The 14,186-nt window shown below is 44.6% G+C and overlaps 2 protein-coding genes across 6 annotated transcripts in view; both read left to right on the forward strand.

The window, feature by feature from the left end:
- The first annotated feature begins 12 nt into the window (after window positions 1–12).
- LOC135337606 (uncharacterized) lies at window positions 13–11,425 on the forward strand. 4 transcript variants are annotated; one of them, XM_064533567.1, is made up of 8 exons: window positions 5,043–5,180; window positions 5,299–5,574; window positions 5,932–6,242; window positions 7,212–7,569; window positions 7,654–7,965; window positions 8,094–8,900; window positions 9,776–9,843; window positions 10,309–11,425. In XM_064533567.1, exons 5-8 carry the CDS (start codon window positions 7,659–7,661, stop codon window positions 11,215–11,217), a joined length of 2,091 nt encoding a protein of 696 aa, XP_064389637.1. In that variant the 5' UTR covers window positions 5,043–5,180; window positions 5,299–5,574; window positions 5,932–6,242; window positions 7,212–7,569; window positions 7,654–7,658; the 3' UTR covers window positions 11,218–11,425. The 4 variants fall into 4 exon arrangements, with proteins under 4 accessions (XP_064389636.1, XP_064389635.1, XP_064389638.1 ...); XM_064533566.1 differs by lacking the exons at window positions 5,043–5,180; window positions 5,299–5,574; window positions 5,932–6,242; ... (2 more) ...; window positions 8,094–8,900; window positions 9,776–9,843 and adding exons at window positions 13–165; window positions 252–821; window positions 1,208–1,534; ... (1 more) ...; window positions 1,837–1,983; window positions 2,121–2,192; XM_064533565.1 differs by lacking the exons at window positions 5,043–5,180; window positions 5,299–5,574; window positions 5,932–6,242; ... (3 more) ...; window positions 9,776–9,843; window positions 10,309–11,425 and adding exons at window positions 13–165; window positions 252–821; window positions 1,208–1,534; ... (2 more) ...; window positions 2,121–2,192; window positions 2,588–3,580.
- Window positions 11,426–12,830: 1,405 nt separating this feature from the next.
- Window positions 12,831–14,186, forward strand: part of LOC135337608 (uncharacterized) — a 31,626-nt gene continuing 30,270 nt past the window's right edge. The window contains exons 1-2 of one of the 2 annotated variants that reach the window (XM_064533571.1): window positions 12,831–13,045; window positions 13,128–13,697. In XM_064533571.1, the coding sequence (XP_064389641.1) occupies window positions 12,926–13,045; window positions 13,128–13,697 (690 nt within the window). In that variant the 5' untranslated portion in view covers window positions 12,831–12,925. The remainder of the gene's footprint in view (window positions 13,046–13,127; window positions 13,698–14,186) is intronic. The other variant, XM_064533570.1, reaches the window with a different exon arrangement.

The following is a 14,186-nucleotide window of genomic DNA, read 5'->3' on the forward strand; positions in this document are numbered from 1 at the left end:
ACAAGCGATTCATACAAAAGGGGGCGTATCTTGTAGCTGTACAAAATGGCTGCAATGTTTTCTCTTCAAGATGACGCCAACTTGAGGGAGTTTGTGCTGGAGAATGTGGAGCACTTTGGAGATGAGAGAGTTCTAGGAACTGGCTCTTATGGCTCTGTTCAAGAGGTCAGTCACTGCATGCTCTGTTTCTGTGCACTGTCTCTAGTGTATCTGCTAGCTAGCTATTCAAGTGTGACTGCCTCCATGCACAGGTGATGATCAATGGTGAGGTGTATGCAGCCAAGAAGATCCACGAGGTTCTCCTGGAGACGGACGAGCGTGGTGGAGTGGCCAACATAGCTGGGAACTACCACCGAGAGTGTCGACTCATGGCTCGCATCCGTCACCCCAACATCACCCAGTTCATTGGGCTGTGTTTCGTGACTGGCTCTCGACTGCCCCTCCTGGTCATGGAGAGGCTGGACTCAAGTCTGGACAATCTCCTGGAGTCCACTCCCAACATCCCCCTCTCTGTCTGCCAGTACATTCTGGTCTGTGTGGCTCGAGGGCTGCTCCACCTGCATCGTGAGTCCGTGGTCCATCGTGACCTCACTGCCAGGAACGTCCTGCTGACGGCATCTCTGAGAGCCAAGATCACTGACTTTGGTAACTCTCGTATCGTGAATCTGGAGCCTGGTCGACTGGCCAGGACTCTGACAAGGTTTCCTGGGACACTGGTGTACATGCCGCCCGAGGCCCTCTCTGACAGAGGCCACAGTGTGTACGGACCCAGTCTGGACGTCTTCTCTTTCGGAGTGCTGCAATTATTTGCACTCACACAAGTATGTTATTCGTTGGTAAATTCCTATAATTGTTGATGACCTTCACTCCTAATTACATATTCATACACTTAATCAGTACTGTGGTATATATGTAGATTCCTCTAAATGGTTGACCTTTTACTTGCAGCAAATGCATTGTGTACCAGAGGAGATAACGATAGGCGCGGTGCAGCTCAGGCAATTAGCCTTTGATTGAGCAATAATTATCCGCCCACGTCGTATGTTTTTGCTGAGAGTAATCAAAGGCTAATTACTTGAGCTGCACCGCACCTGTCGGACCTCCTCTGATTGTGTACTAATGGAATGATTGTGACACATGTACACTTCATACATACGTACATACATGCAATCATGACACTCAGTATTGACATGCTCTTCCACTCCAGGTGTTTCCAGGAGATCTCCTTGCCCCCACGTACAGCGACCCCAACAACCCAGACCACCTCCTGGCTCGCTCAGAGTTTGAGCGTCGAGGTCTCTACACGGCTCTCCTTGAGAGGAGTCTGGCGGGTGGACGTGAACACCCTCTGTTTGGTCTGGTGAGGGAGTGTTTGGCCAACACCCCAGAGAGAAGACCGACCACCGCTGAGCTTCTCTCGTCTCTGGAGGAGGTGGGGAGGGAGATGGAAGGAGGACTGCTCCAGCTGGACATTGCACGAGTGAAGACTGCCAGGACCCTCAGGGCAAAAGAGAAGAGGATAGAGGCTCTACAGGTGAGTCCAGTCCAGTGCGCTAGTGGGTGCAAGGGTCTGACACTGCATGCTGTACTCTGTTCTCATGCAGAGAGAGGTGGTCGAGAAAGACAGGATACTGGAGAGGAAAGATGAGCAACTTGTACAGAAAGACGATCAACTGGATCAGAAAAACGCACTTCTGGTACAAAAAGATGAGCAAGTAGCGGACAAAGATACTCAACTTGCTAGACAGCAACAGGTCAGTAGAATTTTTACTTCACTTTTTACACGCAATTTCGTATTATGTTAACCATGCAAGTTAATAATTTCTCTTCATACAGATATTGAATAGTGTCCGTGCTGATGCTGCCACTAAAGATGGTGTGATTGCTGACAAGGACAGACAACTCAGTGAACAAGAGTCAAGGATAACTGATCTCATTTCCCAGAGAGAGGCTGCTCTAGTTGAGAGGGACGCTCTCTTACAGGTATTATAGTAGTCACCAAATGCACACACTCTTGTACTCTAGTAATGTACATGAGTGCAGAATTGTCCACTGATACAATAATAATATTCATGTCTGTGTTCTAATTAGAAGATTTCCACCAACGTTCCCCTGTACAGGCACACGGGGTACAGATGGAACACAATACTGAGCTGGTCAGGAGAGACGCCATCATTCAACAGCAGAGACAGGTGAGATGAATCCATATTATTGCGGAGCTATAGTAGAAGCTTTGATGTTATAGTTTTGTACATTCTAGTGGACTGGTGGTCTTCACCTCTTAAGCTTCAGTATAGCGGGTAATTTTTGGGGGGCAAAATATTCGTGGTTCAGCCATTTTGAGACATTTCGTGGGTAATACTTTCATGGTTGCTGCTTGTACTGCAAGTAAAGGTAGGCAAGGTCGCTTCATTCGTACAATATTCGTGGCCAGACCTTCAATCAGAAAACCATGAATATTTTGCCCCACGAAATTACCCTCCATACGATAATTAGAAAAAGTGATTTAGTGTGCATACAATTATTGCTACAAGTAACACTCGCTTGTTAGTAGACACTATCCTAATTACACTCATTCATTATTCAGGGTCCCCCTCCCAGAGAGTTGAGACCTCCACTCACTCTGAAATGGAGAAGAGCAAAAGACATGCCGATCAAGATGGGCTACACAGTACAGAGTGTTATTATCAGTGACGCGGTGTATGTTGGTGGAGGCAGTGCAGGCGATGATTGTAACGTGTGTACAGTGATGAAGCTCGAGCAAGATCAATGGACCAAACTACCAGAGTACACTGCCAAGTGGTTTGGTATGACATCACTCGCTAATCGACTAGTGCTAGTGGGAGGACGTGATCCAAGAAACAACACACCCAGCAATCAACTTTCAGTGCTTGAGTCAGGGGAATGGACTCACCCGTACCCACCAATGAACATTGCTCGTCAATCCTCAACAGCTGTCTCCTTCAACAACCACATAATTGTAGCTGGTGGGCGTGATGGTGATGGTCGTATCTCCTCTGTGGAGGTGTTGGACGTGGCATCAAGAAGATGGTACATTGCTCAGTCACTACCTAACTCACGATCAGAACTGAAATCAACTCTCATAGGAAACACCCTCTACCTAATGGGAGGGTACGATCACACTGGGCCAACCAAGACAGTGCACCACGTTGACTTCAATGAACTCATTGCCAAAGCCCTTTCCAACTCGGACACACCCACTCTCTGGCAGACCTTAGAGGAAGTGCCGCTCGAGTTGTCAGCTCCTCTCAGTATTGGGAGGTCACTATTAGCCGTTGGTGGAGCGAACGACAGAGTCAACCCAAGTTCATCGATCCACCTCTACCATCCTGACACCAGGAGGTGGTTGAAAGTAGGAGACCTGCCTACTGCACGATACTGCTGCACATGCTCAGTACTTCCTAGTGGAGAGGTTATTGTAGCCGGAGGACAGATACTAAATAAGATTAAAATCCAAACTGTGGATTTCTTCTCTATAAGTTCTTAGTTTTTTTCATGTCCTTCGTGTTATAATTATAAATTAATGATACTTTTCTAGCATAATAATTAAAGTTGCAACTGAATTTTGATTGGCAGCTATTAAAAATTATGCAAAAACAATTAGTTGGTACATAATTAAATTTCCCGAATAGACAAGAAACCGACAATAATTATACTAATTATGTGACAGTCTCATAACAAGTTCAGGTCCTTCCTTGCATGGTTGGGGTCTTGTCCGAGGGTAGGGTGGACGCCTTCTCCCAGAATCCAAAGTCTATCTCCTCTTCCGAGTCAGACAGTAAGAGGTGGGGCTCAAGAACTGAGGGGTTAAAGAGTCACATGGTCATAGTCATACTGAGTGGAAGTTTGAGGGCTTAGGAAGTAAGGGGTGAGAAAATTCAAAGCCAATTGACAGACATTTCCCTGTACACACCTAAACTGCATACATTGAAGCATACCTTGTATACAAGTGCATGTACACACAGACTAGTAAGCATACTAGGTTCCCATTCTGTGTACTGTACATTCAATAGTACACAGTCGACTCATTGCACTGCATAACTACACATTATACACACGTACCTTGTTCTTGATGAAGGTTCCTCAGTAGCCCCTGTCCATGGACCCATGTCTTCAGACTGTCCCTCACTGCTTATAGGCTGCTCACCAGACTGGAGATGGGCGTCATGTAAGGGCTGGGTGTCAGGGGAGTTTTTAGTCTCTGATGACAGACCATTTTCCATACTGCTGAGGTCTGTTAGCGTCTGAGTGGCCAGTTTACGCGAGGCCCCTCTCTTAGCAGCATAGTAGGCCTAAAGGTGTGTGTGTGTGTGTGTGTGGGGGGGGGGGGTCGTACATGATTTTACATGGCACACCTTCAAATACAATACAGGGAAACACACATCATGTGCTGAATAGGACACACTATAGCTGACCTTGATTGACTTTAAGGGACTCTACAAAGTATGACACAAATGCATTTTCCAGCTAATGTACTCCGTACCTCCATTCTCAGTGCCTCTTCTTGTCTCCTCAACTGTAGGAGAGAGGAAACCATTGAATGATATGAAAACACCACTCACACCAACACAGTGTAAAGCACAAACCAAACAGACACACTCAACCAGAATAACAGAACCAGCTCGGAATTGTCACCAATGCTTACAAGACTCCATTGCAGTAGGCACTCACTCATCTCATGCTATAATGTACTGTACAACACACTGTACACTAACACAGGCTCAGAATTGTCATCTTCCTATGCAGTCTAGAGTCACTCATTTAGTTGCCTGCCCTTCTCATACCTATACGACGTTGGCTTCCTCAGTGCTTGCACCCGTAGACTGTACATGGTCTCTCTCCATAGTCCTGGCTATGTCACTGTGGCCCACAATAGGACTGGACAAAGCTTCCAGACAGTGAAATGTTTGGCCACTTGTTCAATTTCTTGTTTCAACTCCTGATCCTGTTCTCTCTCTCTGGTCTACATGTAAAAGTAGACACGTGCATGTTTGCTGATTCAGCAATGTTATTGCATGTGACAAGAAAAAGGGTGTGTCTTGCTGCAAAAGGATCTCAATCTCATGTTCTCTTACTCTTCTCTCGTACTTGTGTATCTACACGAACTCCTAGCTAGCTGTGATCAGAATGAAGATGCTGTAGTCTCTGGATTATTATCAGTGAGTACAGACACCACTGTGTACTGTAGATATACAGACATTCAATGATTCATACTGTACTCTGACTCACAATCAATTGCTTGTGAGTTTCGGTATATAATTATCACACACTAAATAGACTCACAGATGTCCCTGGCAGATGGTCTCCTCCTCATGTCTTCTTGCAAACAACTGTCGATAAGCTTCCTCCACCTGTGTGTGCGAGGGATCTGGGCAACATGGAATGATGGATCCTTGGCTGATGTGATGGTCTCCAACAGGTGACACTGGACAGTACGAGAACATGGAACTGGACAAGGGGGTGTGGCAATGTGAGTGTGCTGCTCTAAACTATAACATTTGTGGACTCTGTCAAGAGCTGCTTTAAGGAAAAGATGTAGCTCTATGGAATGTGGTACGTGTTTGTTTAGCTTGTGGATCTGATTTTAATCAAGACTTGCACAGTATGCATGTATATGTATGTGCTGTGTCAGCAGAAACCTTTGAAGGCCCATAAACTTGACTTTAGGCTGACCAATTTCCAGTGTAAAAGATGCGTTTAGTTTATGATATGTTTAGCTTTATCATCAATCAAAACTGTTGTTACAGTAGCTCCTCCTAAAAGTGCTCGTACAGATATCGTGTTTGAAATGAACCTAATATTCTGCATCTCAGGAAATGTGTGTAACACAGTGATCCTTAGTCTGTGCTGGTTTCAGCTGGTTACTAACCACCAGTGTGATATAATCAATGTCCCCTGTTCCCTATACAGACACGCCCATCACTGAGAAGATAACGGTGACCCACTTCCTCGTCCAACCACACCCACCATCACTGAAAGTATGGCAATACAATGTGTGTGTGTGCTTCCAAGGGGTTTAATCAATATCTCCATTCCTCCAGTTTTATCCCCCGCCCACACACTCTCCACAGAGTCCCTCCCAGAGTTCATAGTCCACCACTGGCACAATGGAAGAGCTGTATATGCCTTGTTAACTGGTGCTCCTCCGAGACTCCGCCCCTTTCCCTGCCCAGCCCATCCCTCGGAGGAGACCAGCTGGTGTACAATAAGCACTGGAGCAGGTGGGTGGGGTTTGCAGTGTAGGAAGATTCCTAAGAGCTGCTATATTATGATGTTACGTAGGTAGAGTACATTCAAAGTTTGTTAGAGCATGTCTGTAGTTTTGGTTGGGTCAAAATGATCAGTTTACACTGTTAAAAATTAAAGTTCACTCAATTGAAGGACCTTCTAATGTTAAGAGCAATTAAAACATATTCACAATAGCTTCATGTAATGGTGAAAAATTTCAGAGAGGTCAGGGTTCACCCGTTACCCCATTGCCTTATTACCGTACGTGCGTGTAGGTAGCTATACATGAACTGGAACAAGCCATCACAATTATACACAGGTGTCAATAATTATTAGCAAAACATTCTGCTCTCTGTGACTAATCCACAAATTCACAAAATAGCCAATTCACAATTTTTTACATACTATGTCCATATTCCAACTACCGTATATGCTTGATCAGGAGCCGCGGCTACTAAATGTTTCATTTTGCTGGAAGAGGAGGCTACAATTCAAGAGGGGCCACTGTTCAAGAGCGGCGTTTATTAGGTCCAGATAATTTAGTTTGTCATCAAAAGTTGTTTTCACCTGCATAAACTTGAACTCTGCCATGAGAAAGTCTTTGTGAAGCACTAACAAGCTGCTACTCATAGCTACGTACATGTAGCTAGCTGCTAGTAATAATTGTTGTGGCTGCCACGTGTAGAAATGCTAGAGTCGAAGTTCACTGAGGCTACTATTTGAGAGCGGCTACTAAATGTTTCATTTTGCTAGCAAGGGAGGCTACTATTTGAGTGCGGCCTTTATACAAGAGCGGCCTCTGATCGAGCATATATGGTATATACACCTAGGCTAGTACACTATAATATTAACCGTCACTCTCCATGCATGCAATTCACAAAATTAATGTTTAGACCCTCAACTATTATTATATGGTACGTCCATAGTGTCATTATTAACCGTCACTCCCCATGCATGCACAGGTGCTTTGGTATCGTCTACCACCCCTGCCTGCACAAGATGCTCTCAGCTACTGCTGTCTGGTGTTTTCCGAGTTCTACTCCTCACAACCTGTTACATCAGTCGGTGAACTTTGTCCATAAAAGAACACCAAATAGCTAGACACACTTATTTTACCTTGTGTGTTGTATTTTCCAGGTGTCAAAATAATTGTAACCCACCATTAATTTGCCAATGACAGGCTATGCGCATGCGCAATGTGCACAGTAGTCAAAGAAAGAGGGCGTCTCTCGTGAAGTTGCTCTGGTGTTCTCCTCCGCTAACCTCACTGTGTATCATCATGCTGTGATCAGAATGCTGTAGCCTCTGGGGATATTATCAGTGAGGGCAGACAATTAACTGTGTATGGATGTGCTAGATAATTGCTTTTTGCCATACAGCTTTTTTGTATTCCACACTATACAGAAAAGATGTCTGACTATCTCACAATAGAAGATCTTAAGAAAGTGTACCTAGTCACGTTTGATGCTCGAGTTAAGTGGCGAAACATTTTGCTTGTTCTTGACGTATCCCCGGCTACTATCAACAACGTAGGTACGAAATGGCGTGACAATCCTGATGACTGCTATCGTGAGGGACTGTCAGAATGGCTAACGGGTGGGGAGAGAAGCTGGGAAGATGTGATGGGGGCATTGTCTAGTCCTATTGTGGGCTTCAGTTACATAGCCCAGACCATCGAGAGAGATCATCTACAGTCTACTGATGTGAAGTCAGAGGGTACGTATAAGTACCAATTAATTGAGCTGGAATTCATATTGTATAATGTTTGTTAGCAATCTTTCCTATAATCCCATGATCACTGTTAATTCACTGCCTCACCCACTCACCTTCCCCACACCCTACAGTTGACCAAAATCACCAAAAGATCAATGAAGATTTGACCATTTTCCTAGACGAGCCACTCGGTAGTGGTGCATTTGGAGCAGTCTTCAAAGGCAGCTACAGAGGCGATCCTTGTGCTATCAAACTATTACATCAGGTTGCTATGGAGATGCAGACAAATATTCCCGCCACCAAAAGTGAAGATGCTAGCAATGCAATTGATCGTGAGAGTGATTTTCTCAAGTCGTTCCAGCACCCAAACGTTGTTCAGTTTTTGTCGACTGCTAAGCACCCCAAATCAGGTGGTACAATCCTCGTTGTTGAGCTGATGGATTGCAATCTGAGATCCTATTTTTCTGGCCTTGATGAAGAGCCCCTCTCTAGCGAATGTGAAATTAGCCTCTCCAAAGACATGGCTTGTGGTCTGGCCTACATTCACAGCAAGCAGATTATCCACCGTGACCTCTGTGGCGATAACGTCTTGCTGAAGCTGACACTGCCAGTGCCTGTTGCAAAGATTTCTGACTTTGGTATGTCGCGACTATACGATCCCTCCAAGCTTAGCTCCACCCTCACAGCCATTGGTCAGCGTAGAGGGTATCTACCTCCCGAGGCCTATCGATTAGAAGAGGAGAATTACGATAATAGCCTGGATGTGTTTTCCTTTGGGGTGATTTTGACGCAGATTGTTTGCAAGTTAGAGACGATCAAATCAGCCAAGGATCGATCATTCCATGTTGCCCAGATCCCTCACACACACAGGTTGAGAAAGCTTATTGACAGCTGTTTGCAAGAAGACATGACGAGGAGACCATCTGCCAGGGACATCTGTGAGTCTATTAGATACTGTATAGCGCGGATTTCGTGGGTTAGCAATCCTACACAAAAATTAAGTCCACGAAAATTGTTCTTTAATTAGAATTATCTGCTATAACGTGCAAAGATTTAAAAGCTTGGCTTCCGGTAAGCAGTCATTCCGCGAACATTGTGTAACGAAATGCTTTTAGAGGCCATTCCACGAAAATTTCGCACTATACGGTACCAAGAGTACATTAAGAGGAGCGTCCAACTGTAGCAGTTGAAGTGTAAACCAGGTTATGGTAGGAGCATGTCATACCACGTCACTATCAGACCACATCTTAAGTGGGTGCGTAGGTGTAGCGGTTATTAGATATCAGCACACACACACGTGTGGTTTGTACCTCCAGCCCACATTTAGTTTTATTCATGGCTAACAGTTTACACAACTACAAGTGTTAGTGATGGATTCAGTCCTAAGATGTAAAATGGAATGCATGTGCGTGAGAGTTGTATACTCTTTAGACAGTACTCAGTATATTGTATGTGCGTAGCGCGAGGGACTGGCAAACTGCCTATCAGATTGCTCAGCGTCATATTAGCCCTGTAATTGTAACCACACTTACACTTCAGGGGATTCAATACATTCCATATATAGTAGCTGAATCTCATAGCAAAATTTAACCACATTATCTATAATGATATTCATGTTTGGTAGTATCGTTTGATTTATACACTTCTGCTGAGACGAGTGACGTATAGGCAGTTGGCCATGCAGTCGCTTGCGCGTATCGCCGCCAGTCTAACTCCTCTTAATGTACTCCTGACAGTACCTAGTGCATGATAATATATTATGCTTCTGAAAAATGTGTCGATTTTCCTTTTAATGTTTAATTCTTACTTTTAGATGTTTCACTGACAAGAGACTCGGACTCAGTGGAGGCAACAAAGAGGGAAACTCTACCAGTCGAAAAGGTGCGTACATGTAGTGTGTGAATGAGAATCCTAATAACAACAAAACTTAGGGTTTCATTGTTAAGTCTGTTTCATTATAGCTATAAGTAACACTCTCTTGTTATTAGATCATGTTTGTCATAAATACTGCAATCTGATTGGTTAGAGGAAATGTTCTATCCAATTTAGAAAATCATGTACTTCAATAGAAAATCATGTACTTCACTTAGAAAATCATGTAGCAAAGATTAGATAAGAACATTCAAATCTGATTGGCTAAATACTCATGGTTGCTATGATCTAAAATGCTTAGACACTGTTTAGGAAGTTTCCACATGATTTAGAAGTCCTCAGGGCTAGTAGAACCCTCACTGCGTTCGGGATACTACAACCAGCCCTTTGGGCTTCTAAATTATGTAGAAACTTCCTAAACAGTGTCTAACTATTATGTAGACACTATCCTAATTACACTCATTCATTATTCAGGGTCCCCCTCCCAGAGAGTTGAGACCTCCACTCACTCTGAAATGGAGAAGAGGGAAAGACATGCCAATCAAGATGGGTGGCTCTGTACAGAGTGTTGTTATCGGTGACACGGTGTATGTTGGTGGAGGGAATACAGACAATTTTCATGACGATCGTACAGTGATGAAGCTCAAGCAAGATCAATGGACCAAACTACCAGAGTACACTGACCATTCCTTCGCTATGACATCACTCGCTAATCGACTAGTGCTGGTGGGAGGACTTAATGTAGGAAACACAAAAGTCACCAATCAACTTTCTGTCTTTGTGTCAGGGGAATGGAACAACCGTTACCCACCAATGAATATTGCTCGTTACTTCTCTACACCTGTTTCCTTCAACAACCACATCATTGTAGCTGGTGGGCGTGATGACGAAAAATATATCTCCTCCTCTGTGGAGGTGTTGGACGTGGCATCAAAGAGATGGTACATTGCTCAGTCACTACCTAACCCACGATCAGAACTGAAATCAACTCTCATAGGAAACACCCTCTACCTAATGGGAGGAGCAACCAAGACAGTGCACCACGTCGACCTCAATGAATTCATTGCAAAGGCCCTTTCCAACCTGGACACACCCACTCTCTGGCAGACCTTACAGGAAGTGCCGCTCGAGTTTTCAGCTCCTCTCAGTATTGGGAGGTCACTATTAGCTGTTGGTGGACAGGACGACAGCGACAACCCAAGTTCATCGATCCACCTCTACCAGCCTGACACCAGGAGGTGGGTGAAAGTGGGAGACCTGCCTACTGCACGATACTACTCCACATGCTCAGTACTTCCTAGTGGAGAGGTCATTGTAGCCGGAGGACAGACACAACTATTTGGTTACATTCAAACTGTGGACTTATTCTCTATAAGTGCTTAAATTGTTTCATTTCTTTTGGTTTCACTTTAATTGTCACATGAATTGCGACAAATTGCGACAATTAATAATCCTGATGTTTTTTTTATACATGTCATGAGAAAGGCTCTAATTATCTTGCACAGAATAATTATTAATATCATTGTTGGTATATAGGGATTGTAAATAATATTAAATCATGCAAAACACATTGTAATTAATTATGACATAATGTTTGATTGAATTGTATAATATAGTTATAGTTTAAACATAAACAATGGTCCGGTATGAACATAAATATTGTCAGAATAGACCACAAAAACAGACAAAATATGTGACAGTCTCATAACAAGTTCAGGTCCTTGGTTGTGGTCTTGTCCGAGGGTACCTTCTCCCAGAATCCAAAGTCTATCTCCTCTTCCGAGTCAGACAGTGAGGGGTGGGGCTCGGGAACTGAGGGGTTAAAGAGTCACACATGGTCATAGTCATACTGACTTCAGGCCTACTATGTAAGTAAGCATGCTAGGTTACCATTCTCTGTACTACTTTACATTCAATAGTACACAGTCGACTCATTGCACTGCATAACTACACATTATACACACGTACCTTGTTCTTGATGAAGGTTCCTCAGTAGCCCCTGTCCATGGAGCCATGTCTTCAGACTGTCCCTCACTGCTTATAGGCTGCTCACCAGACTGGAGGTGGGCTGCATGTAAGGGCTGGGTGTCAGGAGAGCTTTTAGTCTCTGATGACAGACCCTTTTCCATACTGCTGAGGTCTGTTAGCGTCTGAGTGGCCAGTTTACGTGAGGCCCCTCTCTTAGCAGCATAGTAGGCCTAAAGGTGTGTATGTGTGTGTGTGTGTGTGGGGGGGGGGTCGTACATGATTGTACAATGCAAATACATTACAGGGAAACACACATCATGTGCTCCATTATAGCTGACACACAAATGCATTTTCCAGCTAATGTACTCTGTACCTGTACCTCCATTCTCAGTGCCTCTTCTTGTCTCCTCAACAAAGCTCTTCTCCATCTCTCAACACTTGGTCAGGCTGAAAATGGCCGCACTACTGGGGGCAAAGGTCAGGGGTGAAAAATTAAACAATAGTACAGAAGACAATCAATCAGTCGATCTAGAATAAGCGTACAGACAACGAGACAATTTATCATGTATTTTACTGCACTACTTTACTGCACTATATAACAAGTGATGCAAGCTGCGCTGTGCTTCTCGCCATGTTTTGTTTCGAGGCCATGACAGTGCTTGTACTCACGCACTCTTCAACGTCATAACAATCAAACACATTTTTGCTGAAGTGTTTTGGTCGAGGGAGCTGAGGTGTTCTGGATAGAACCTGTTAGGCTAACACCACTACCACTCACTCATCATCCAGTGTGTCATCAGACTCTAGCTGCATCTTTACAAGCAGCTTTGTCATACAGGCTCATCTGATTGGCCAGGAACTCGCTCTCCTCAGCAATGGTCTCTCTCCATAGTCCTGGCTATGTCACTGTGGCCCACAATAGGACTTGACAAGGCTTCCACCAAATACAGGCAATAGTTTGACCAACTTCTTCCATCCTTCAAAAGTGTCAGACTAATTTCAAAAGCATGTGGTTTGCTGATTCAGCAATATTTTTGCAACACGGGAGATTGGAATTCTTTATACATAAGATTAAGAGGGGGTGTCTTGTAGCTGTACAAAAGAATGCAGAGCCAGAGAAAGAATGGCTGCAATGTTTTCTCTTAGAGATGACGCTAACTTGAGGGAGTTTGTGCTGGAGAATGTGGAGCACTTTGGACAGGAGAGAGTTCTAGGAACTGGCTCCTATGGCTCTGTTCAAGAGGTCAGTCACTGCATGCTCTGTTTCTGTGCACTGTCTCTAGTGTATCTGCTAGCTATTCAAGTGTGACTGCCTCCATGCACAGGTGATGATCAATGGTGAGGTGTATGCAGCCAAGAAGATCCACGAGGTTCTCCTGGAGACGGACGAGCGTGGTGGAGTGGCCAACATAGCTGGGAACTACCACCGAGAGTGTCGACTCATGGCTCACATCTGTCACCCCAACATCACCCAGTTCATTGGGCTGTGTTTCGTGACTGGCTCTCGACTGCCCCTCCTGGTCATGGAGAGGTTGGACTCAAGTCTGGACGATCTCCTGGAGTCCACCCCCAACATCCCCCTCTCTGTCTGCCAGTACATTCTGATCTGTGTGGCTCGAGGGCTGCTCCACCTGCATCGTGAGTCCGTGATCCATCGTGACCTCACTGCCAGGAACGTCCTGCTGACGGTATCTCTGAGAGCCAAGATCACAGACTTTGGTAACTCTCGTATCGTGAATCTGGAGCCTGGTCAACTGGCCAGGACTCTGACGAGGTTTCCTGGGACACTGGTGTACATGCCGCCCGAGGCCCTCTCTGACAGAGGCCACAGTGTGTACGGACCCAGTCTGGACGTCTTCTCTTTCGGAGTGCTACAATTGTTTGCACTCACACAAGTATGTGTGTGGTTACTGATACTCATTGGTAGATTCCTCTGTAATTGTTATTATACCTATTAATACTCACCTGGCTGCCATAGCACTGCGTTTACGGTATGTATAGCCTTTTCACAACAAGTTATTATGTCTCGGTACGCATATGCAAGCGAGGTATACGGTAGTGTGTGTGTGTGTAGTCAGGTGTGTGTGTATGTGTAGACTGCTACAGCTGCTCAAGGATCAATAAAGTGCAAGTAAGAGTTTCTATAGGTTTCTTGTCATGTTTTCTTGGATTTAATTCGTGGATTTGCAAAATAATGCTTCGTTCTCGAGTTATGCCTAGTTTTGCTTACTTGGAATGCCATTGCAGCCTTTTCAGAAGAGTCCATAGCAAAACTTGTTCACCGAGTGTTACTATTCTACTTAGTAGTTAGCTCTGCACTAGAACGCTAGCTATTGGTAGCTGCAAGAGTGAGAAAAGAGCTGCAAGGCTCTGCTGACTTGCAG

The sequence above is a fragment of the Halichondria panicea genome, chromosome 6 (assembly GCF_963675165.1).
Source record: "Halichondria panicea chromosome 6, odHalPani1.1, whole genome shotgun sequence".
NCBI lineage: Eukaryota > Metazoa > Porifera > Demospongiae > Suberitida > Halichondriidae > Halichondria > Halichondria panicea.

Bases quoted from the DNA above. Each gene is read 5' to 3' on its own strand.
- LOC135337606 (XM_064533565.1), top strand. From the start codon at position 46: ATGGCTGCAATGTTTTCTCTTCAAGATGACGCCAACTTGAGGGAGTTT. The intron at 822-1,207 runs GTATGTTATTCG...CTTCCACTCCAG, and splicing joins AATTATTTGCACTCACACAA to GTGTTTCCAGGAGATCTCCT. The intron at 2,193-2,587 runs GTGAGATGAATC...TTCATTATTCAG, and splicing joins TCATTCAACAGCAGAGACAG to GGTCCCCCTCCCAGAGAGTT.